General features: G+C 34.3%; 2 protein-coding genes across 3 annotated transcripts; both read right to left on the reverse strand.

The window, feature by feature from the left end:
• Positions 1-3322: 3322 nt before the first annotated feature.
• LOC144571414 (auxin-responsive protein IAA1-like) lies at positions 3323-6805 on the reverse strand. Of its 2 annotated transcripts, XM_078320698.1 has the most exons (5): positions 6425-6805; positions 5199-5380; positions 4548-4662; positions 4105-4166; positions 3323-3779 (listed from the first exon to the last, which is right to left on the reverse strand). In XM_078320698.1, the coding sequence occupies exons 1-5, from the start codon at positions 6691-6693 to the stop codon at positions 3760-3762; spliced, it is 648 nt and encodes a 215-aa protein (XP_078176824.1). In that variant the 5' UTR covers positions 6694-6805; the 3' UTR covers positions 3323-3759. The 2 variants fall into 2 exon arrangements, with proteins under 2 accessions (XP_078176824.1, XP_078176825.1); XM_078320699.1 differs by lacking the exon at positions 4105-4166 and having other exon boundaries at positions 6425-6804.
• A 13513-nt stretch (positions 6806-20318) lies between these two features.
• Positions 20319-25160, reverse strand: LOC144571345 (palmitoyl-acyl carrier protein thioesterase, chloroplastic-like). The gene is made up of 7 exons (XM_078320611.1): positions 24870-25160; positions 23760-24265; positions 23257-23390; positions 22777-22890; positions 22227-22410; positions 21726-21794; positions 20319-20891 (listed from the first exon to the last, which is right to left on the reverse strand). The coding sequence occupies exons 2-7, from the start codon at positions 24240-24242 to the stop codon at positions 20619-20621; spliced, it is 1257 nt and encodes a 418-aa protein (XP_078176737.1). The 5' UTR covers positions 24243-24265; positions 24870-25160; the 3' UTR covers positions 20319-20618.
• Positions 25161-25964: the final 804 nt, after the last annotated feature.

A 25964-nucleotide genomic window follows, 5' to 3' on the forward strand; every position in this document is an offset into this window, starting at 1 on the left:
TATGCATTTTTAGAGGTGGATTTTGTTTTTCTCAATTCAATCTCATCCATATTTCTGACAATTTGTGAGGATTTTTGCGAATCTAAAATCACGAACGTCTTCCACGCAATTTTCTCTTTCAATAAGATCCATGATGACATACTTTCAAATTATCTGTCGCGCAAGTATTTATACCTCATCATGCAAATGCGAATAGTCCACGTATCAAGTGTTTGTATCCTATTGATTCTATCATTTTTTTTCTTTTGGCATTGGATGACATTTGAAAGTATCCATACATCGTCATGTAAATGTGAATAGTTCATATATTAAGTATTTGTATCTGTTGGGTTTCGAAGGTGCCAAAATATGTTTAGGCTTAAGCTGCAGAAAGACCGTAAAACAAAAAAAATTACTTCTAACTCAAGCCGTGGATTAAAGGGATATGCCGGAAAGACCACCGAGAGTGTCCCTCTCCAGTCTCTCATTGCAAGGACCCTTTAATCCTTTACAGATCTACTCCATGATTGATTTCTAAAAATTAAATTTATTTAACAATTAAATAAATTAATTTAACATTTATACCTCATTTTCAAATTCATATTGGAATACAAACCGAGCGAGAAGAGCGACTCAGGTAATGACTCGTCTCGGAGCATCAGACATCTGATGCCTCTATCGGTTATCCACCAGGACTAACTGGAGGACAGTTTATTTCTTTTGCCAGAAATATCATAAACCGCGGGATTCTGCAAAAATATTATTCACCGACAAAAGATGAAAACACATAAACACGAATCTGTAGTTATTCAGATTCACTAATAAGCAAAACTGAAATACCTCAAAATTTGAAAAAACACTATTCACCAATCCCGCAAATATACTTCTCAACAACCCGCAAGATTATAGGTGGATTACATATAACTTCCTTTTCTAACCCAAAACACGATTTGGGAGATAAAATACTGATTCGATTCGACACGAAACGATACGAGTGAATTAGTGGTTTCTCTCTCTACCCCTCCACCCTTATTTATAGGCATTTGTGGCGGTTGCCAAGTTAGCAAAATACCCTCATGAATAGTAAGGAGGTTCCAATGTGAAAATACCAAAATGTCCTCGATGGATAAGGATGATGACATGTCATGTGGATAAGGATGACATATGAAAAGACCAAAATGCCCTTAGCCCGAATTCAATTAATATCCATATAATTATATTTATTGCGGTTGTTGTTTCGATAACTTTTATACAACATACCGAGTACATTTATAAATTAACCTTTTTGTTTTTGCTTTGCCATTTTTACATGACATTTATAATTTAATTATATCACGTATAATTAATTATGATCATCTTATTATTAATCATAATCAATTTATAATTAATCAATAAGATTCTCCGAGTAGCTCATATACGGTGTGACCCAATAGGATCTGTGTTATGTTGGTAAATAGAATTAAAATTGTTCTAACTTCTATAATCATATGAGGCACCTGGCATAATGCACTATGACCATCCAATTACACATATGATGATGTACTGTACAATACCACGATCCAGTAAACTATTTTACTCGTGTTAATTCTTTGTCTCATAGCTATCGGATCAGTTTCAAGGTAGGTGTGTGTCATCCTTGCAAACTTAATTTTTTCTTAATCTTGTGCAGATTAACAAATATGAGTACTCTTGTAATCATACCACTAGCAGATAATCCTTACTCTATCAAGGAGCCTAGTAATACTATAACTCGTACAGAAATACGAGGGACAATAGTACTTTTGGTAAACCATCACTTCCTCAGCATAAGCTATGTATACCGAAGAGCTACCGTTATAGCTACTTTTTACGAATAGCATTAAGTAACAATCACACATACACATATCTTAGTAGGAAAGATGAATACCTCATACTGTATAACTTAACACTGAATAAAAACATTAATGACACGAACACAATTCCATTTAATGTTTCATTTGAGGTCTGTCAAATACCATGTTCCTGGAACATGTACTTATGTGATTAAAATGACATCTCTTGTCAATAGTTTGTAAAACTTAACCATCTTTTAATCCACATACTAATCTTGTAACGGTTAATTAGGGTTCCTGCTAATTACCTCGGTTAAAGACTTTTAAGATATATATCATCTATATTATGGAGATTCACAATTCCAGTCATAAATTCGAAATTATCCATAAATACAATAATACTCAAGGTAACAAAATGATATTTTATTAATTATTCAATTCATGAACAAAATATATATGATAAACGAGTTTGGCTAATATAACATCAGTGTCATTTTAGTCTATCTAACACCAACTCTAAAATCTATCAAATCAACTTCGAATGACTAATCCAAACCGTTCAAACCGATTTACATTATGAGTGATGCGTTTACATACAATTTTTTTTTATATTTTCGAGTTATTTTAGTATCAAATCAAGTGGTAAAAATATTGAAAAATGAATGTATTAAAATTAACTTAAAAACTCACACATTTGACCGCTTGACTTAATACTAAATAAATTCGAAAAATTATAAATTTTGCATGTAAACGCACAACTAATGAAGTAGATCGGTTTGAACGGTTTGGATTCACCGTTTGAAGTCGATTTGATAGGTTTTAGAGTTTGTGTTATATAGGTTGAAATAACACTGATGTTATACTAGCCAAAGTCATGATAAACTTATCGTATTATTGACTTCTAAATTATTACTAAGTAACAGTATTTAACATATTCTATTTTTTCTTATGACATTTGAAATTATTAATATCATGTATTGCAAGTATTTATACCTCATCAATCAAATGTAAATAGTTCTTATATCAAGTATTTGTATCTAACATATTCTATAATTTTTTATATGACACTAATAATGTCTGAAAATTTTAATATAAAGTATTACAATTACTTGTACATTATCATGCAAGTGTAAATAGTTTTGTATCAAGTGTTTATAGCTAATATATCTATCAATATTTGTTTCCTTGTTCCTAGTCTAGCGTAGTTGAACGTTTAAAATCATTCCCCATTTCCTTTCAAGGCCCCATGCACAAATAAACTCAAAAGATTGGTCTTCACCGTCATGGGAATATAGGATAATAATAACAAAAAGCTCAAAAGATTGGTCTTCACTTTCAAAAAACAAAACAAAACTTACAATTGGCTTATCAAGTTCCAGATTCTCTACACGAAATTCTAATAGCATTCACTCATGCATAAAAACAGTCTCATATATAGGTCTCCTAAAACACATGAAAAGCAATGCGAGAGAGACAAAACCAAGTAAAAACTTGAACAATGACAGAAAAAAAATTAGGCCACTCAATGCAAAAATCGGGCCAACTAAGTAAAACTGAGCTTATTACTAAGAGACGAGCTATTTTAACGTATACGCTTTGTTTCACAGTAAAAACTAAACAACAAGGCATGTGGGGGAAAAAAAACAAAAAAAATGTGAAATAAATAGACCTTCAAGTCAAAGACACTTTTCTTTCTAGTCCTAGAAGTTTAAGATATCTTTTAGTCCTATCAGAGATATACGACAGACCACCAAAGTAAATTTCAAGAACCAAAATGATGACATCTTTTTAAACTTCAAGGACCAAAAATCAGAATCACCCAAAACTTGAAGGATTGTTTATATAATTTATCAAGCAAAACCTAGGAGGACTTTTGCAGGCTGCAAGTCACAAGCACCAAATCAGGACTCGAGAGGAGTCACTGACGAACTATACACTACACTGGTATGTTGGCTCTTCTACCAAATTACTAGTGCTGCGCTCTTGGTGCTGCAATTAAGAGAAATAAATAAATTAGAGCATGCAGATGAGACCGGGTTATTCAATTATACACCTCTGTTAACTCCTTACTTTCCTCTAGCTTGGTTAACTTTTATCTACTAGTGATTCTGTGCTATAATGTACTTATCTACAGCTTTAATGGTGCATACATAGATGGTGGTTAACTTCTATTACCTGATATTCTGTCTAAATTTTCATGAGCAATTACCAAGGGTAATAAGATGAAACCGAAAAGACAACTTGATGCTTTTCTCTTTCCCATATTCAAGTTGCACAAGGTACCTAGGAGGTCATAATATTATGCAATTGTTACCTAGGTTGACAGCCTCGGAGCTTTTCATCAAACGGAGGCGCTTGCAGGATTCCACAAACATTCTACAACATATTAATAAGTTCTTGAGTTAAATAGGATCCAACAGTACATTTCAACTGAATATTATTGTGCTAAAGCTTCATAGTTTCCATTTCGGCCCCTTAGCAGTCAAATGTTTGGCATTGTTGTCCATGACAGCATGCCAACATTTCTCAATAGAATAGGCAATTTCCCTAGTCGACACTGATGGATAATGATATTTTGTATAACCTCCAATACTTTTCACATGACAAAAACAAGAAACATATGATACACTAAGCATTGTGTAATTTAAGATTAAAACAAAAATATAAGAGAAATAGGGATTAAGATGCAATGCCATGCTATTTGAAGATGATGATCAATATGCTCTTTATTAAAAAAATGAAGATACATATTCTTACTTCCAAGGTACATCACCAACAAGCATCCAGTCACCCTCCTTGTCCTCATAAGTCGGTACGTATTCTGTCCCGTTCACTGGATCAACCAATTTCCTCTCCTCGTCAGGATAGTTCCCTGACATTCCAAAAATATATACAAGTAAATTAAAAGGACCTTTATTGAAGTTAGATTCCCCTTTTAGAGACAAAATTATAATATAACACAGACAGTGCAAAGTAAAAAAGGCAATGTCCAAAAGCACGAATTGTTTTGATTTAAGCTGACAATTTCAAAGCCATCATGTTTAATTCATATCTCCCATGAAAGTGAATGGGTTGATTATCATCTGGACTTCGTTCATGTTTTAGGAATATGAAAAACATAATTCACTCTACCGAGAATTTCAGTTTAGCACGTAAATAACAACATTTGACTTCCTCTCTTTTCAAACTTCTAGTGATTCTTTAAGCTACAGCGTGTCTAACCTATGCCCAAACTGAACCAAAAACAGAATATCGATAACGAAAGAAGTGTCATCTAAGCAGGAACCCCAGTCATTATATCACAAGCTGCTTAAGCTTTTAGTATCACCAATATGCGCAAGGACAACAGGATCTGTGTGGGACACAGATAGTGAGGGAGTGAGAGAGAGAGAGAGAGAGAGAGAGTACGGATAGTGAAGCAGGAGAACATCTCTTGAAGGGCAGTAAGGAGCTGATTGTAGCCCGTGTAGGCCTCCAGGTCAACCTTGCGAAGATATGGTGCCCCATCAACAGCCACTTTCACCAGCTTGCAGCTCTTCATCACATTCTTCCTGAACGACCGTACCGGCGGCCATCCCACTACTCGAGCTCTACATCATTACATTACAAGCAAAATTCAAGAATCAGTATTTCCGACTAAGAATGCAGTTACTTTAAATGCACAAGTAATGCCAATAAATAGTCAAAAATCTAATTTTAGAGAAATGGAAATGGAAACTCGAGTACAATATTTAAAAGTTCTATTATTTCCACTACAAATATGGTTACTTTATTTGCACAAGTAATTGAATGTCAATATGCCCATAAAGAGTCAAAAGTCCAAAAGGAAATAGACGACTCCTTTAAAGGATTTAAAAGTTTGATTCTTTCATGTATTTCAAGAGTGGATATTATGACTCAAATACAATATAACAGAACTTAATCACAGAGATTAAATAACTGCTGTACTACAGCACTAGTGCTATTTTTTTCCTTTAAATTGCCTTGCTGGGTAATTTTGGTTTTCAGTTGAAACTGTTTTTTTGCTCCCCCTCTATCTGCATATATTGAGTACAAGCAGTTTAGGGTACTTTTTACTTTGCCTGATTTTGACAAAGCAGTTCTCTCAAGCATAATGAGCAATCTGAGCTGCACTTCTGATATAGATAGAAACCTCAATTTGCCACAAAAGAGAACATCATAAACCATAAAATTGGCACCCAAAAGTATGGATCTGGCACATGATGGACCAGCATACCACTCATAAATTAATTTGCAACAGATCTGGCCTACTGGTAAGAGAACCTCTATGCACAGAGTCACAGACGATCTACAACTTTCTCTAATCTATCATAGGTGTTCTATACATAAAAGAGCACCAGTAAGCTCAGGATGATCACAATTGCCTTTTAAGAAGACATTTAACACAAAAACTAAACTCATCTTGTTTCAAACCCATCTCCATACACATCCCAATTTTGATTTAACAAGACTGATATATTCTAAAAACTTCAATAGTTGGCGTCTCAAGGTCTCCTGCTACTCAATTTTTTTTTTGTTCAGTTGAACTCTCAGTTTGTCAGATAACAAATTTTTCAAATTAATTATCAATTTATCATATTACTTCAAGGCTAAGACGAATTTTTTTCGCTTACTTTGGCGCAGGTGGCTTCTCAGCAACTGATGCTTGTGATTCAGGAGACTCATCGGACTGATCACCAGCAGAGGACCCGCCGCATGTCTCCATCCGAGCGCCATTGCCCAGACCAAGCTCAACGGTCTCGGAGAAGCCACGTTTCCTGTCAGGCTCCGATCCGGCAGCTCGTGATGTGCCACCTGGCAGTCGGAGCGTCAGCGCCGTCTCTTCATAGTCCAGCCCCGACACCTCCGACTCCGTCGAGCTCCTCTCCGTTTCAACTGACATTTTTTTTCTCTCTTTCCAACTAGGGTTACGGTATCGTGGTTGTCTTTTCTATCTCTCCCTTTAATTTATTTCTCCTTTCCTCTCTCTGACTAGAGTTTTGAGACTTGGATTCTGAGTTTTTTTGTCGCTTTCTTTCAGTCCCTTATAGATGGATGTGAGATTTTTACGATGTTACTCGATGGTGTTGGTGTATGTTAATTGAGAGATAGATAGAAAGAGAGATTGTCGAGGTTCACGAAGAACAAGCATAGTAAGTGAAAGTTTTGGTCGTGGGGGTGGGCAGACCATCAACCAGCCACATGATGACACGTAGCCTTTAAGGAACATCCTGTCTCCCGGTGCTGTCTCCCTCAGAAGAAGAAATTTATTAGATGCGCCTGGAGTATAGTTTGGACTGTGTATGATAATGATCCGAACAAATAAATATTTCGAGCTACCAAAATGGTGCATCCGACACCAAACCGATTTTCTCTTGCCGCAAATGGTGATAACTTAATGGCTACTTGGACCTAATTTTAAAATGCTTCGGGAAGATATTATTGGGAAGATTTGAATAATACACTGGATCACCAACTCGTTTATAAATTACGCGTACATTTTCTTATGCTTGTTTAATGAAAGACGACAGCACAGATATAGGTACAAAGAACCAATATTATCAAAAACTGCAAAGAAAGTTTACTTCTTGATAGTTATACTATTGAATCCTAGGCGTCTTTATTTGATTTATTCAAATTAAGTGTTTTATAATTACCTCAAATGTTGAACATGTGTTCAACTTCGTCATATACTATAAAAAATGGAATAGTATCCGCGAAAGTAAAAATTGACTATCCGTGAGAGTATACTGACAAAAAGGTGTTTTTTCTATTAGTGACTGGAGCATCCGTGAGTGTATATCGATAATATCCCTCACAGTCACAGATATTGTCTCATTCTTGTATGTATATATACATACACACATAGATACTGGAGGAGGAAGAGGTCTCCATTCAAGCTCTTGGAGCTGGCAACCCCCCAGATCATATGTCTGGAGACGTTATGTCGGATGAGGATCTCTTGGATTACTAGTCTCCTATGATATGATTACTTTTTGAGACTTTTACTTTTTTTTTCCAGTTTAGCTTTTGATGTGGTACTATCTCTCCTTGTATGCTTTTATGTTTGTTGATGATGACTTGATGTATGACTTTTCATATTTGATTTTGGTACCTATTTTAGGTACCATATCAGGTATGCTTTGATTTCTATGAAATCAGTGGTAATACCACTATTTTTCAAAAAATATATACATACACACATATTCATGTCGTGCTTGACTAAAATATAAACAACTTTCTTCTAATTGGATAAGTTCTATATTTTTATATTTCAAAATACATTTACTTTTCATTTGCTTCGAATGCTTATATGTAAGATCTGTTTAAAATGTATTCAATTGACATCGAAAAATAAATAAAGATAAATTATAATTAAGTCAAACTGCATTCTAGTTATTTAACATGATTTGCATATTTTCACTCATAAACTTTTTAATGAATCTCTCTGCCAACAATCTAAATTGGCAGATACAACTTATATGTCAAGGTGGGCAAGTGATACATGGTTTTAAGTACCTAAATTTAAAATTTACCACAATAGTCATTATTTTAATTGTATGTCTGTAGACTGTAGTAGAGAGAGAGAGACTTATTTAACTAAGAATATATTTCGGACTTATTAAAAAGAAATTTAAATTTTAAAATTAAGACAGAATCTATTTAATTGAATGCAACATAAAATAATTTATAGAAACTTCGACATATGAACATAACAATATAATTAATTTCACACATTGAAGTATGTGTGTGTGTGTGTGTATTACACATTAATTGATAAACATTTAATTTAACATCAATCAATGAAATAAGACTAATGTGATGATAATTTAACGCAAGGAAAAGAGAGCGAGAAAACCCTGAGATTTCTCTAGTGAAAAGAAAAGAGGGAAGAGAGCCAGGGAGTTGGATTTTAATAAGGGGCTGCTTTGAGATTCGTGCATAATAAACTTTGTGCGGTTGAGATCTTTCAAAGATTAGAAGGATTTTAATTTAGTAATTGTTATTTTATATGAGGGATCCGATTACACTCTTTTTTGGTGACACCGGATTACACCCTATGTTTATAAAGTCCAAATAGTCGATCTAAACCGTTCAACTTGTTGGATATGTTAAAATATGCTTGCATATCAAATTTTACATTTTTCTGAATTTTTTTACTATTTATTAAGATGGATACAAAAATTCAACGGTATGAATATAGCGATTTTGTTAAATACTTAATAAATAGTAAAAAAATTTCAAAAAATGTAAAATTTGATCTACAAGCACATTTTAACATATCCAACAAGTTGAATGGTTTTGATCGACTGTTTGGACTTTGAAAACTTTGAAAATGGAGAGTGTAATTCGGTGTCACCAAAAAAGAGTGTAATTGGATCCCTCCTCATTTTATATTTTACATATATAATTCTCACACAAATTTTTTATCACAAATCTACAACAATGATTAAATTTTTCATTAACCTTCTAAATTTTAATCAACTAAACAAAAAATACGACAGAAAAAAAATTTAATATATTTTTTCTCATTAATTATCTAAATACAAAAAAATTAAATATATTTGATTGGGCACAAATCTTCTTTTATGTTCCATTTCATTCTCTTCCTCTACTCTACATACAAACGGGTATTAAAATGGAAATTTGAAACCATTTATCCGTCCTCCCACACTCCCAGAAAGATCGAAATGCGAGTCGTGGTCCAGGTGCAGCTACCGATCACCCTCTCTTTCTTTCTCCAAAATTCTCAACCATTAAGATCTGGAATCAACGGTAGATGGTAAACAAATAGAAAGATCGGTATCAAGTGGGTGTGTGACCACCACAACGGAGACATGTGCTACTGTTGGAGCTGTCGGCAACTTGTCTCCTTTACCCCCACCATGCTTTCAACCGACAGCTGTCCGTTCCCTCTGGCTCGGGGCATGCGTGCTCGCCTGCTCGGTGCTCTTTGCCTCAACCGGTTACCCTACAGAATTTATGGGTCTCCCATTAATTGCCCATTTAGCAAATTCTTTAGCCTCCAGGCTCCAGGCCTCCAGTCCTCCAGGTAAAATATTAATTACCAGCTTTTACCATGTTATTTTCTTATCTGATTCCCTGAGGCGAGTATCGATATACGATAGCGTTGCCTCCAATAGTGTACGATTCAGTAGCAATAATTCACAGTACCAAGTCAAAATCAATAACTTTTTAATTGTCTATCACGGTATCACCGGTTTTTAAAACAAGTAGCATCAATATCTCCGTTTCAAAATTAGACAACATTTGCTCAATTTTTAAATGCATGGTACAGAGTTTAAGATGAAAAGAATCTAAGTACCTGATGAAGAACGAACTTAAACACACATGTTCAGGTCCGTTCGATGCATACATGCATGTTCAGTCAGAATTGTTGAGTTTCTTTTAAAACTGATATATGAATGCAACTTCTTTTAACCAAGAATTTGATATGAACTCTTTTTTGTCTGGTTATAGGGAAGGAAAAAAAAAGTGAGATGACGTGACGTGATGTGACTATCATGTCGAGATTTGATCACATCACATTATGTGACTAAAATTTATTTTTACGTGATGTGATGTGACTAAAATAGTAGATAACAGTCAAATTACACGAATAATCATGTCACGTGTGGTTATACCGTCTTGACTTAGTTACATCACAATGTCAGCGTGATTAAAATTTATTTAAATGTGAAGTGTTTAAGATAGTGTAGGATAGTTGACATGACCACACGCGACGTGACTGATCGTGTTTAATTATTATTTTCGAATTTAACTTAGTTAAAAATAATAATAATAAAATGTACCAAAAAAAATAAGAAATTGTTACAAAATAAATGATTAAAAAAATATTGAAAAAAGTTAGTCACGTAATATGTCACATGACGTGACGTGATGTGACTAAAATAGTAGAGAACAGTCACAATACTACTTATCGGTACGACGATACATGTAATATAACGTGATGTGATATGACGTAATCAGTATGGACATGACTAATTTCTTTTTACATAGATGATAATTTTTTTCTCGAAAGTAGAAACACAGGAATTCTTTTGATTTACAAAACAATAAATAATTCTTATCAGAATGCGCGTACATTTCTATTCCCGTTATTTTACAGTACCTTGCCGAAAGCAGGAAGAAGCTGGATAGAGAGAGGAAAGCAATGAGTGCTTTATTGTATGAATATTTTAAGGAGATATTAGTTGATATGATGGTCGGGGAAAGGTCGACCTACTAATGCCAACTTAATTAATTGCTTAAACGCACCTTACAAGTTACAATCCAAAAAAAAAAAAGCTAGAATCCTATGTGCCAGTGTACTGTATACCAGGTGTTAACTGCCACATTATGTAGCAAGTTACTGGGCATTTCTATTTACTTAGTGGGATCAGTCGCATGGCCCATGTGTCAGGAACAACAAACACGGCATACCATATTGATATCAATCCAGAGAATCTGAGGTTATAGAAAGATTTCCACCAATTGCTTTGCAAATTGCAATTTGTATACTGGTCAACTCATCTCCTTTCACAAGGCTTCCAGAAGAAGAGAAGGCACACTGTTTTAATTTGGCGGGAACAGAATTAAGAGATCTAGGTCAAAAGTAATTCTTTTTGTTGTAGTACAGTGAGAATAATTTAATTATTTTACAACTGTACTGTTTATTGGTTTTTGGTCTATGTATTCCAAATTTCCAATAGTAGCAACCTAAATTTACTCCTGATATGATCAAGGACTAATAATCAAATTGGAAACCAATAGAATTATTCTGGTGGCCTATATGATGCAAGACTACATATTTTGTCGGAAATGATTTCAAGCGTTGAATCTTTAGGTATTTAGTATTGCTTAAAACTGTTCATTTAATTTATTTTGTTGGTATATAAATGAGCAGCAAATTCAACTTAATAAACGTTGAATCTTACCGAATAATTAATTAACTAAAATCAAAAGGATAAATCTAAAATTTATAAAATTATCAAACATAAAAAAAAAAATTAACAAGAAACAGACCAGTTAATATTAATAACAAGAAACAGACAGTGAAACGAACACTTAAGATATAAAATTAACATGTTTTTCCATAAACTATAGACTATGGTCAACCCAAGTGATAACATGGGAAATAACATGGCTACCAACAGTTCGAGCATTAATCTAAACATGAATTGTGTTTTCAACTTTGCCAGCTGTATATTATAATTAATGGCTGCCGAGAGTGAGGGCATTAATTTAAGCTTGATTCGTTTCGTCTGCAAAATCTAACCTCCCAATTCGGAATTCGGAAACATCCATCCAGCTGTCCAGCATTTTCTTTTAGTTTTCCAAATTCGAACCATAAAAAAATAAAAATAAATAAAAAACCCGAAAATTCAAAGTTATTATCTCAATTTATTAAATTCTGACCTTACCAGCGGCATTTTGGAAATTCAAAAGTTACCATCTATGCTGATCTGCATTGAAGATCTCCATCCATGCAGATCCAATATACGCAAAACTATTTATTATTATTTTATAATAATTCTGCACAGATTCTATCTACATAAAGCCAACTTTAAAAAATAGTTAATTCACGGAAAATGGTATGAAATGAAAAAAGAAAAAGAAAATCCTCAAATGTCAATACTTAATTTCAAGATATTAGTTACTGTCAACCTAAATATTCTAATAAACATTTAATTGTTTTTAGTTGAAATAAAAAGAAATACATAATTATCAAGGATTAGAAACTTTAACTGAAGTTTTGAGACTTAAACGGTGTTTTTTGGTAATTATGATTGCGCCGGTTTCTTTGATGCCCTGGGGCTTTAGCCAAGCTCATCAAGCTTTTCGTCTCTTCATGAGTTTTTCAAATTGTGGTTAAACTCTCAAATTAGAGTTTTCAATCAAATGTTATGGTTATTTAAAGTTTAGAAACAATATATCGATGTTTCATTATAAAAATATTATCCAGATATTTTATACACTCGTAAATTCTAACAGTGGTGTATCGATATTTCATTACAAAATATAAACATGACACAAATATTTTACACTCTATACTGATTCTGTTCTAGAATTAATCATTTAAAAATATATATATATATATATATAGTTACACTCACAGATTCAATATGCGTGGATGGAACTTATTAATTTTGCAAAAAATGTTGGTAAGGTCAGAATTTAAAAATATTAAGATGGTAACAAAAAAAGCTCGGAAAACCAACACATGCCACCAATCTGCCATAGAAATTTGTACATTCTTGTTTAATTTGAATTTCAAATGAATATATGAAGCTCTGAAAGACCAATATTTTTATTAATATCCAACTTAAAATATAAATTAATAATTATGTCCACAAAATCTAGATTTTTTTAAAAATACTCAAACCAACCACTAAATAGCCGGTTTGGAATAAAAATGGCCGGTTTCGAATTTTTATTTCAAACCGGAACCGAATCTCATCCTAATAATTTGTTTCTCGATTTAAATTTAGAGTAAGGCTTGGGTGCTATGGATAGCATAGAGGGCTACGGTGCTACGGCTCAATATTTGAATTTTCAAAATCCTAACGGTCGATCCGAACCGTTTATCTTGTTCTCTATATTAATATGTGTTTGGAGACCAAATTTTATATTTTTTGAAAATTTTGTACTATTTTTTAGCTAGGTAGAAAATCACTTGATCTAAAAAATTCTGCACCATTCAAATATTTGATTTTCTACCTATCTAAAAAAATAGTAAAAAATTTCCAAAAAATGTAAAATTTGGTCTCCAAACACATATTAATATGGAGAACAAGATGAACGGTTCGGATCGACCGTTAGGATTTTGAAAACTCCAATATTGAGCCGTAGCACCATAGCACCCATGCCACCCAAGCCTTACTCTTAAATTCTGTGTTGGGGAATGAAATCTGCTCCTTTTCTTGAGAAAAAGGAGGACCCTCCTATTCTCCAATCCGAACCGTTTAAAATCGATCAAACGGCTTCAATTACATCTGATTTATTTTAATAGATTGTATTGATATAAAAGAAAAAAGTAATTGAAGCCGTTTAATCGATGTTGAACGGTTCGGATTGGAGAATAGGAGGTCCTCCTTTTCTCTAGAAAAGGAGCAGATTGGCTTCCCTGTGTTGGTATCTACCTGAAGGCCTTTCCGGGCATGCAATATCCTATCCAATTCCACCGTCTTAATGGCTTAGCCCACTTACATGGGCCTTGAGGCCCATAAAAATAAGTTCAAAATTAAGTCGATTAGAATGAGGGAGATTTTTATCTATTATCACCCAAGTTACCTCAAACGGCGAGTCTGAATCTGATCTTTTCGTTATGTATTGACACGAATATCAAAGGACTTCCGTCCATTACATGCTTGAGTCTAATTCTAATCTGACGGTCTGGATTTAAACTCTCAGAACAAATGTGAGCTGGTTAATTCGAATGCTTTTTTTAATTTTTGTCATTAAACTTTCATCCGCACTCATACAGAATCTACCAAACCGGTTAACAAAATCCAAAGCAGCTGCTGGAAAAAAATCATAAACAGTGGCGAACAAAATTTGGGGCCGGGTCATACATCGCAAAAATTATATTGTAATTATCATGAAATAAAGAGTCATCTAAGTTATCGTGCAACCAATGAATGACACCAAGGTACAGCTGTAAACAAAAAGGGAAAACTATGACTAGATCTCGTGAATAAGCTTAAAATCTTTTTTGTGAATTGGTTCATGCATGAATGCATTTAAATTTTATTTTCATCGTGCTTTTTTTTTTTCAGAACTTTAATAAATCAAAATCTGAAACATAAATATCAAAATAAAACTTACACATAATTTATGTCATTTTTTTTATATACAGATATACAATATTTACTACATTTTAACTTTCTTTTAATTACTAATATTATAATTTATGACCGCTGATTTCAAGTTTAATTTCCATCATTGTAAAGTTAAAGGATTCTAATAACAGTCTCTGCACTCCTGTCTCCGTACCATAACTACCATAACTGTTTGAGAGAATCGTTAAAACTTCAACGTTGTTTTTTTTTTTTTCTAAAGTATTAATACCTATGAACAAAAGTATTTATATCTATGAGGTGAACAATTTTACGTAAATAATGGTCTCCAACCAAATCCCCCAAACGTCCCCGCACTGTACACGATAACTACCATAATTATTTGGGGCCGGGGACCGAAAAACCTCCAACGTTGAATTGTTTTTAAAAGTATTAATATATATGCACAAAAGTATCTACACATATACACAAAAGTGTTTATACCTATGAGGTGAACAAGTTTTACATAAATAATTATTCCTCCAACCAAATCTTTCAAACACCCCCGCACCATAAATATATGTGGAGGACCACTCAAATTAGAAATTGGGGGGGGGGGGGGGGGGGGGGGCGTACACGTTTCTAAAAATATTAATATTACCATAACTATCTAGGGGGCCACAAAACTTTATATTTTTTTACGTATTGCGCTGAATGATGTCTGAAAGTATTAATATCAAGTATTGCAAGTATTTATATGTATATATAGTACAAAGTTTATTTTTCAGGCGTTATATCATATTAAGTTACACATCAAGTATTAATATATTATGTTGCAAGTACTTATACGTATGCACTGAAGTGTTTATTCCTATGAAAATAACTATTTTTGTTAGAGGAAGGTTGACGCGGGAACGATTGGGGAAGGTTGATGCGGGGATACGAGGTTACCGCTACTTCATTAGAGAAAGGTTCACGTGGAGACCATTGGGAAATTGAAAAATGGATGATCATAACAAGTTACACATCAAAGTATTAATATCTTATTTTTTAAGTATTAATATCTCATCTTTCAAGTATTTATATATTCGAAGGTTAACGCGAGAACGAGTGTGGGACTGAGAAATGAGAGACCATCTAATTAGTGGGATCATAGTACAACCTTCATATGTTGTTGCTGCAGGGACCGAAAGGAAACTGAGAAAGGGTGATTCATATAATTATTTAAAAGTTAAAATGTTGTAATTTTTTTAAAAAAAAGGCTGTTAAGCCCATTTCATTACTGAAATAGTTAATTACATCACCACAATCAGCCAAATGGTTGAGAAATATTTAAAGGTATCATTAGCACAAAAGTAAAACCAACCAGTAAACTACAAATAAGCCAACACCGAGTTATGGCAAGGGACCAAAAGTATATTAAAGAAGCTAAACATAAGTCACCTAACAAAGGGCTGAGGATTATGTTAACTACAAAATGTTCTTGGAAATGCTTCATCCAAAAGTATCCATGTCACCAGGGGCCACATATGGCACGATCTCCATGTTGGGTGGTATGATGTTCAGGGGAATGACATCCTCAATCACTGACATCGAGGAATGTGCAGCTTTTTTTGTTTTTTTTGCTTTTTTTTCTTCATCTTACCTGACTAGTATTCAATCATAGATTTTATTAGAAAAATTAGGGTTCTAGCAGTTTTAAGTGCACAGTCATTAAAACACATGTCATTTCTATGTTTCCACAATATCTAACAAACATCACTAAGAACAACTAACAACCCTATGCTATCACACTTGGATAGTGAGATTGCATATTGAAAAATGTCTTCCTAAGTATGCCATTGTGGCAGTAATATTTGACTTTTACCTAACCAAAACCAAACTTGTTGTGCCAGGGAGCAGTTAAGAAAAATGTGATCTCTGGTTTCATGTTCTAAACAAAATTGGCATTGTTTATTACCTACCCAATTTTTTCTGGTTAAAGTGTCTTTGATCAAATTTTTTTGATGCATTGTAAGCCACTTGAAGATTCTAATTTTTTGGTGGGACTGATAAGGTCCACCAAATTAAAGGGTATCTAGCCAGAACCCCTCTATGATTAAGCAGTTTATAAATTGATTGGGTAGAGAACTTCTCTGAAACTTCTCATCTCCAATTGAGGGTATCTAAGGAAGAGGGAAACTGTGTGGTGCTGCCAATGTAAAGGATGTTGGACCAGTCAACCTGATTAGCTCCAATCAGAGCCCTTCTAAAGTGTATAGCCCCTGTGAAGTAATTACCTCTGACAGTAATATGTCTTTATTTGTACATAATTGATACACATGAGGGAATATGGTTGCTAAAGAACAATTCTGGTAACTATAAAAAAAATGTTGTAATTTGAATGTACATATAAAAAAAAGCAGTAAAGATCATTTGTAGAGGTTACATTTCAGCCGTTGTAGATTATTTTTAATTGCATTTGAAAAAATAAATGTGCGATGGATGAATTACCAATTTCGACGTTGAGAAGAGTCAAAGGGACTGCTGAAAAAGACCCTTCCTAAAATTGAATTCATATCATCTCAGGTACCTTAGAATGTGAAATACTTCGAGCCTAGCCAAAAACCAATTTGTTAAATATAATAAGGAATTTATTTTGAGATTCGTACCAGATTAAAACCAACGACTCAAGTCTTTCTACACGGCCGAGTATTGCACTGGATCGGAATTCCTCCTAAACGGCTGAGCATGCAAGTCAGTATCAAAGTGTAGCAGGGCTTACAAAAAAATGTACCTGGCACACTATACCGGACCATGTCTAAAATTAATCTTGCACCATGCAGCCTGAAAACAAAAAATACTTCAGATCGGATGTCTCTTTTGTTTCTATATTTTCTTTTATTAAAATAGTATGTGCCTGGTATATTGATTTGTAAGATGCAAATAATTTTATTAAAGCTGTACATTTTTCGGCTTTTGCAACTTATCATTATTATTTTTATGTTGTGTATATAGGTCTTTAGCATTTTGAAAACGAAATTAATTTGTCTCAAATTGTTGAACGCAAATTTTTTTATACAAATTATCTTATTTTAAAAATTGCCTTTTAGAATATAATATTATCTTTCGGGCAAAACAAAGAAAGTAAAGGAAATCCAGTAAATAAAGACATTGCAACAAATAAAAAATAACGTAGTAATACACTGTGGTGTTTAACAATAACAAAACAAAATCTACCACATATGCTGTCACAAGCATGACAAAACTATTGCATTAAATTGTTATGCGTTAAAAAATTATTAATTTTATTGTAACTTTTAGTGCAAGCTTTCGCCCTTTTTGTCTAGAGTAATATTTTGGATAATTCCAAAACTCAAACTCTAGCGCAACCCTCCTTCCAATCTCCAACCTAGTCCGCTTCTCTCATTCTTTCTAGGTCTCACCTCCGACACAACACACTAGTGAAGAGAAGAATGAGAAAGAGGGAAGGGACCGAAGCCGAGCATAACAGATCAGAATCGAGAGTGCGGTTTCATTGGAGATCATAGTGTAGAGTCTCTACCCTCCCATTTTGATCGGAGCGTGACGGTAAGTAGATCTGATCATCGAAGCGCGACTGCAGTTGTAGAAAAACGGATATGATTGCGGAGAGAGATGTGGATCAAGGTATTAAGATGATTAAGAGTGTATATAGGTAGGATTAGAATATTAAAGTAGTTTAGAGGATTTTGTTAGAATAAAAGAGTAGATCTAAGAATTATGATTATTTAACTCATTGTAAATATATATATTTTTTTTATCAATAAAATCATCAATAAATATTTAAAGCCACTAACTTAGAAAAATTCCACTTAAAATTTAGAAGTGTCCAAACAAACAATTTATTATTTCTAAATTACATACTATAATTGTAGATGTTACATCATACCCAAAAAATGTGACTATTATTAGCACTTAAGACAAATGTTACAAATTTATGGTTGATGATTTAAAATTATCTTTTTAATAAAACTTAAAAATCAAATCATTCAATTATTTAACTCCTCATATTCTCATTCTGATTAAATATTATTTCAACTCGTATGTCGTAGATGCTACATCATATTAAATATACTGACATCTAGAATATTACATCATATTTAATTGACTCGTAAATGATTGAATACAGCGAAATCTGGTACTATTAACTATTATGAGACGGTAGCGTACTCGTTTCATTGTGTAATCTTGAAATAGACCAGCAAATGACTTCTCAGCATCAATTGACGACCTCATGGTGGTGTAAACAGTTTGTTAGGTTATCATTCCTTTTCAAAGTGTTTGGCATAGCGCTCCCCTCCAATTTTGTTGGAAACCTTGCTCTCTCTTCTAAGAGAGAACAACAGTTTGACTCTATCACTTTTCACAAATAAATGCTACAGAAATGGTACAGTACGAATTAATTACACAATTGACACAGTGGAACAGAATCATTGCTTGAAATTAAAGGGTTATTAATGCCTAAGTACTAAACATCCGAATTATGGGAAAAATTAGTTTTTGACTGCAATTAAGTACTGCTATCTTAATTAGTTACAAGAGTAGGTTTATATGCATTCAATTTTTATGTCTCCATCGTACTTTTATTTTTAAAATATTTAATAATTTAAAAGTTAAAATAAAACCGTTAGATATAATCTACATCATTTTATCTATACGTGTAAAAATAAATATTAATACTTTAGCTTGTAAAAATGTATTGATGTGAATAATTTTTAAACATTCATTTTTCAACTTATTGATTCACGTAAAAACCAAATTTTATGTGATAACTTTTTATGAGCATCTAGTGAAAGTTATATAGATTACATCTAACGGTTTTATTTTGACGTTTATATTTTAAATTTTGAGTTATTAATGTTTTTAAAAAAAATAGAGATATGGGAGATGCACCAAGAGGCATTTGAACCCTTGTTTTATTCTTTTCTTTTCAAATTTCATGCCTTCAGGCAATTACTATTAGCCCTCAATTTTGAAGAAAAAAGGTCGTGCAATCCAGCTAAAGAGTTGATAAAAGGCAAATGTAGTTTGACACGATTCAGATGTGTTTGACTGAATTTTTCTAAGCAAGATAGGTGCGATTAGATCATCTACCCACTGCTTCAGAAACCTATACAAGTAAACAAAGAAAATGATATATAAATCAAAATTTTCAACTTATATTTTGACAGCTTACAATACGGAAAATATAAAATTATAAGTTCCAACCAAAGAAGAGAGATGCTAATACAGCGCTGGAAGGTTCAATCGTTCAAGTAACCTAGTAGTGTTTAAGTAAGCTCCATAAGAAAGTGACTAATAAGCACAAGTTGCAAAATAGACTAGCAACGATACATTATCACATGTACCCTTCCAAAATCTTTAATATCTTCTTCAATAGTCTGTAAAATTGTGTTGAGTTTTGTGCACTTTTCCAAGTAACATCAACATATCAGTATTTTTCATGCATTGAAAAAGTGTTCGCTTAGTAATTTCCTCGCATTTTACTTCGTTTCATTAGAAATTAAGACGCTCGCGAAATCAATTGGCGTAATGGAATATGGCGCATCAACCCTTGCAAAACTTATCAGAATCTAGGAGATGATTTTCGCTTGCATGTAAAGGAGGAGAAGTTGATTAGAATACAATGGTTTTAATTCTTGATTTGGTACTCAATTTTTGTTTAACATGGTGCGATGCTAGTGATAAGTACCTCGCTTTTATAATATCAAAATAGTACGCAGCATTTAATCCATGAGAAGATTTTATTAAATGAGAAGATTAATTTCTGAGAAAGGTCGGATGCAAACAGAGGCAGTGGTCACAAGGTAACCTACAAAGCAACTGCATTCCCATTCATTAATTACACATATATATAACACATATCCACTATTAACCCTCATAATGCCACAAGCAAAGAACGGCGCAAAAGAAAAAATAAAATAAAATAATCCCCCTGCCCTGAGAGAAGCTGCCTTGACCCCTTGCACTGTCTACAAACATATTTTTCCCAAGCAAACCCAGTCCACATTTCTGCTGTGAACCAGGTCTAAGAATGGGCTGACGAGATGGTACCAGCAATTCCCTGGTTCTGGGCCTGCTTAGGCCGCCAGGCAGTGCGGCCTTTGACAATGTTGGCACCAGACTCAAGGCTGAGAAGGTGCTCACAATGGATGGATACAGAATCCTGCCTAGCAGAGTCAGCGCAATCAGAGTAGACAGTGGTGAGGGATTGCACAACGCTATCCCTCCCGCACTCACGACGGTACTCTAGTGTCATCCCTGCCAGCTCGTGCTTCTCCAGTATGGCCATTGGAGCACTCTGTTGTATGGAAGTAACTTGTCATTTTACTAATTTGTAAAAAAACTTAGATGCAAATGCAGAAAATGGGATTGTAAAATCCTACCTTTTTCTAGTTAAGGTTTGTGATGTAATATGAGATTGAATTGGATCGAGAAGCATGACTATACAAATGATGGTTTCAAACAGCAGGGGGGTAATGGGGACTTAATAGAAGTTCAATTTACAATCTTGGGTAGTCACCACATATTATAATAGCAATAGATAGCAAGCAACAAAATTTGCAACATCATTTGGTAGGTAGGTATAATTACATAGTATACAGGGGTGTGTGTGCGCGAGAGAGTGGGGGATGGACAAGGTAAACGCGTCAGGTATAACAGCTTAGCAAAGTTAGAATACGTCATGTTGGAAATGTTTAATTTGGTAATAAATCCAACCCAAACCAGAAGAGAGAGAAAGAGGGGCAAAAATTGGTATATTCCCATGGGTCCATGTAAACCATGTGCTCCTCTAATAATTGAACCATCCAAAAGGAGGGGGCATAGTGTGAGATAAGCTTTATCCATAATCAGCCATTATAAATAATATTATTTTTAGGAGTCAGCATACAACTGAGTTATAACAACAGCTATAATGGTAGTAACAATAGTAAGATAATAATACCCACAGAAGCAGCATCATGAGGAACAATACACTAGAGAACCCCCCCCCCCCCCCCCCCAAATCAATTTTAGTGGCTAATACCATGAGGTCTTTATCCTACCTGGTTCCAAAAGATTCACAAATAAAATGGAGATGATTTTGCAAGAAAAGGAATTCCTACATGAGAAAAAGTAGTTGAACAGTACATACCTCAAGTATCCATCCAATGTACTTGACATTATTCACGTGCTGATTCACATCGAGGTCGCCCCATCTAGGCTGCAAAATTATTTTACAAGAAGTTAACATTTGAAGTACTATATTAGACATTAAATGCTGGGAAAAAATGCGGTGTATTGCAATGTGATCCAGATTATAATCAACCCCCATATTGGTTCTTGGAGTTAAAAAATGTATAATATCTGCAATAAACTTAGTAATATCTACATCTTCATCCTTTTGCTAGCTTACAAGAAAATAACAAGGCTTGTAAATTTTGTTTTGGTGAAAAGATACATACACAAGGAAACGTACAAATTACTCGTCAAATGTAACCATTTGTAAAAAGCCCAATGAAAGGACCAAAATCAAAATAAAATGCCCATTAATATAACTTCAATTTACATGATAAAACCAACATTCGCATAACATGTGGTCATTTAAGTAACTTGCAAAAAATAACGCGAGTTTTCTATCATTAGTGAAACTCACAGTTAGGCCCTTGCGAAGGTGCTTCTCGGCATTGTTAGCACTAAGCTCCTCAAGTTTTGGAAGCTTACGGTTATCTTCATCTACAATGGCCATCCGCTCGACAAAGTAAGGACTAATCTGATCTCTAACCTCATCAGGTATTTTTGCAAGTCTACGCGTCAGCTTGTTCATCAGTACCCATAAACTGCAAGTAGGGGACCATTTTTAACAGATATGCAAGCCATTTGATAGTTTGATCTATAAACAAGTGAGAGGTTAATACATGCACAGCCCCCATGTCCTCCAGGAACACCAGTATGTACCGACAGACATGTGATGGGCAACTGTTTCTGACAGATCCTACGTTTTGGGATTAAAATGAAGAATGCAGCCTGAATAAAGTTTTGAGGTTGAACTGAGGACAACGAGTGAGGTTTGATTCAGAACTGAGGATAAACCTTGGTAACACATGAGACAGGTGGCAACTGCAACTCGCAGACCCAACAATTCGTTAATTGAAAACAAATACATAGATGTAATATAAAAGACGTAGAATGAGTGAGTTTCATGCCTAGTCGCTCGTAATATTGTCTGCCCACTATTATAGTCTCGTATATGCCAATCTCTTCGCATTCCATTTTTACCATGTGACCCAATCCATGTGTCCACTTCAATAATATCTCCCCTTCAAGATCAGAAACATAGTATCAGGAAAATTAAAAGAATGTTTAAACCAATATAATTAAAGAATGATTTTTGAACAGCCCTTGATGCCCACAAATATAACACATTTGAATAAAATGCCTTCCTTCTTCCCTTGCGCAGCCATGAATTTTGTGGATATGATGTGTCATTAGGTTATCTTTGGAATAAGAAAGGGAGGCAAGATGTATGAAGTTTTTTTTTTTTTTTCTACTTATTTTGCAGTCTATGCAAGACACTTCCCCTTGTGATTTGTGCAGGACATGAATAAAATTTCTGATTGCCATGGACAGTAGAAATTAACCCTTTTAAAAATAAAGATTTGATATTGGAGAGTATAAACATGTACCAAGTTGGATAGTGATCAACAAGCACTTGCATTTTGCTAACAACCCAGATGAGGTTTTTTTTACTCATCTCGGGTGTGCAACCAAATCCATCTCCCAGCAAACCAGCACTCCTCGCATGATTCAATGCTGATTCCTAAAATCAATAAGAACCCAAAAATTAACTAAATTTCAAACTTAAAACAAACAATTTAATTTAACATCAGCCCCGGAGTTGATTTGTAAGTATTTTCATCAACGAGTCATGGCCCAGTCCAATATCTTATGACCACATCAGAAGTTGACAACACATGCCCGCCTTCCAAAATTTGCAAATCATACTAATCAATTCAGTATTTAAAGCCTCTATTTTAATTAAATTGTTGGTGTTATCGTTATATGTCATATGCATATATAAAGTTGCCAAGACAACATCTTTATTTATTATTTACTATCAAACAATATCAGTATTATGTTTAAATTGCAAAATCCAAAAAAAAAAAAGCAAGCTATTTCCAGTACGCACCTGGAGATGGTTCATGAGGGTTTCAATAGATGCCGTTCGATCAGCCCCTATCTCATAGGATCGAATCAGGAAATTCTGCTTAAAAACAAGCCCATCCTGCACAATCCTCCCAAAGCCAAATGCATCAGCAAGCATATCAGGCCTTTTTTGTCTCCAATCAGGCAGCGTAAAGTGCTTCTCAGCCGCAAGAATAAGTGTGGTTATAGCTGCCAGCCAGAAGCTCAGGTCGGGCAATTGATTATAAAATGTGCGTGGGGCAGGAGATGAGGTGGGAGGCGGGGCCACTACATCAGGCTCAGCCGTCGCCGCATAGCCATCAACCTTTGAAACAGCCTTGATTCCAGATTTTGCACGGGTTGATTGGGATGGGGTGGTGGTGTTTGGGGAAAAGTTAACAGTTTTGGGGGTTTCAATGGAGCTGTTCGCAGCTATCTTCCCTGATGAGGCCGGGAAGAAAGCCGATGTGGCTATCGAGGCCACCATGGTCAGAGCCGGAGAACTTTAGGCTGGAAAAATACGGTTAGAACAAGGAATTAGTATTTTTTTTTCTTTTATCGTTTTAACCTCTTTGAATTTTTTGACTAGTGCAAAAAAAAAAAAAAAAAAAGAGATTTGGAGAGCTGGATTCCCATAAAATAAAACCCATAGAATTTTGTGTTGTGGAGGGGAACTACAATAATTTAAACATAATAATTCATTAATCTTAAACAAAATACAAAAGGAAAGAACAGATCTAAATCTGAGGTTCGAATAGGAGTTATTGCAGGGGCATATTCAAATTGGACGCAATAAATGGAGGCCTTTTTCTATTTACAGAACTGGAGATAAAACAGCGGCTCCAGCTGTAAAGGTCTGTTCTTTCCACAAGAAGTCAATAAATTAAAACAAATCAAACCAAAAGAACAGCAAAATTTTATCATGAGAGACGCCCCGCTTATAAACATCCCAGCGCAATTCAATTCGAACAAATCAAAATGATAAAATGATAAAAAAAGAAAATTGCAGTACTTTCCGATCTATCCAGAAAAACATACGACAGTAGAAAGTAGTCGAAAATGGCAATATATCAACAACGGAAATAGAATAAGAAGAGGAAGAAAAGGAACCTACCTCTAGCTTTGCTTGGTAGACTACAAAGAAGAAATGGGAAGAAGGCTACAGCTCACGAACTAATCCCCATCAACACGGCATTTTTCTCTTCTTCTAGGGTTAGGGTTCGCCTCCTCAATGAACAGAGAGAGAAAGGGACCTGAAAGGTGGGAATTTTCTCTGCTTTGTTGTTTTAGGATTTCAGGCTATGGAACTTTTATTCTTCTCTCAAATTATTTTCCCTTTGACGACTGATGTCTGAAAGTCTGATGACTCTCTCTGCTTACTCCCACGCCTTATATATTTAAAAAACGGGAAATACGATCATTAACGGAGAGGCCCCTTCTTTTATATCTAATTAGAAAATAAAGTAGGAAAAAAACAACCCGTGGAAAAAGCGCTCCAATTGGCGCCACTCGACAGCCCAGCGGGAAAGCACTGCAGCCCCCTGGCTTGGGAATTTGGTCATATAACCGTGTCGTGTACTCGTGTGCATCTATCTATTTGGAAATTTGGATAGCAGATTACGTGAAAGAATTCGTTTCCTGTAATTGCACCCATTTTGTGCATTCGGTTCGATAGCTAGTCAGATTCAGCCCAAGTATTTAATGGATCGGACTGAATCGGGTCTTTTGACAGACTGAGTCGATAGTAAAATCCGGATCCCTTTGTCCTAGGTGGCAAAAAAATTCATAGTTTGTGATGCGATTTGAGTTTGATTTGAATTTGATTTGAGTTTAGTTTGATTCGAAATTAGTTTGTTCTGAAACAAATCAAATTAGTTCGATTCGAATTTTATTCAAATCAAACCAAACTAGATATAATTTGTTCGAAATTGATTCGCGAACTATTTAAGTTCGAATCTCAAATAATACAACTAATGGATTCAACCATTAATCTTTAATAATACTGTAACCAAACTTATCACAGCTCAAAATTGTTAATATAATGATAACTTATAATAGAAAAATGTTTTAGCAGTGTAACAAATTAACAATAGAATAAGTTTTATTTGACTAGTTTCATGCCTTCATTTTAATCAATTCAGCAGCATTAAAGGTAAGAAAATCTTAAATTGATCCATAATCTATTTGTGTGAATTCGTGAAAGGTAATA

This window comes from Carex rostrata, chromosome 19 (genome assembly GCF_964058835.1).
Source record: "Carex rostrata chromosome 19, lpCarRost1.2, whole genome shotgun sequence".
Lineage (NCBI taxonomy): Eukaryota > Viridiplantae > Streptophyta > Magnoliopsida > Poales > Cyperaceae > Carex > Carex rostrata.

Bases quoted from the DNA above. Each gene is read 5' to 3' on its own strand.
- LOC144571414 (XM_078320698.1), bottom strand. From the start codon at position 6,693: ATGTCAGTTGAAACGGAGAGGAGCTCGACGGAGTCGGAGGTGTCGGGG. The intron at 4,663-5,198 runs GTACTCTCTCTC...TTGGAATGTCAG, and splicing joins GTTCTCCTGCTTCACTATCC to GGAACTATCCTGACGAGGAG. The intron at 3,780-4,104 runs GTAACAATTGCA...TCTTAATTGCAG, and splicing joins CTCCGAGGCTGTCAACCTAG to CACCAAGAGCGCAGCACTAG.
- LOC144571345 (XM_078320611.1), bottom strand. From the start codon at position 24,242: ATGGTGGCCTCGATAGCCACATCGGCTTTCTTCCCGGCCTCATCAGGG. The intron at 22,891-23,256 runs GTACATGTTTAT...CTGATCTTGAAG, and splicing joins GTTGATCACTATCCAACTTG to GGGAGATATTATTGAAGTGG. The intron at 22,411-22,776 runs GCATGAAACTCA...CCCTACTTGCAG, and splicing joins ACAATATTACGAGCGACTAG to TTTATGGGTACTGATGAACA.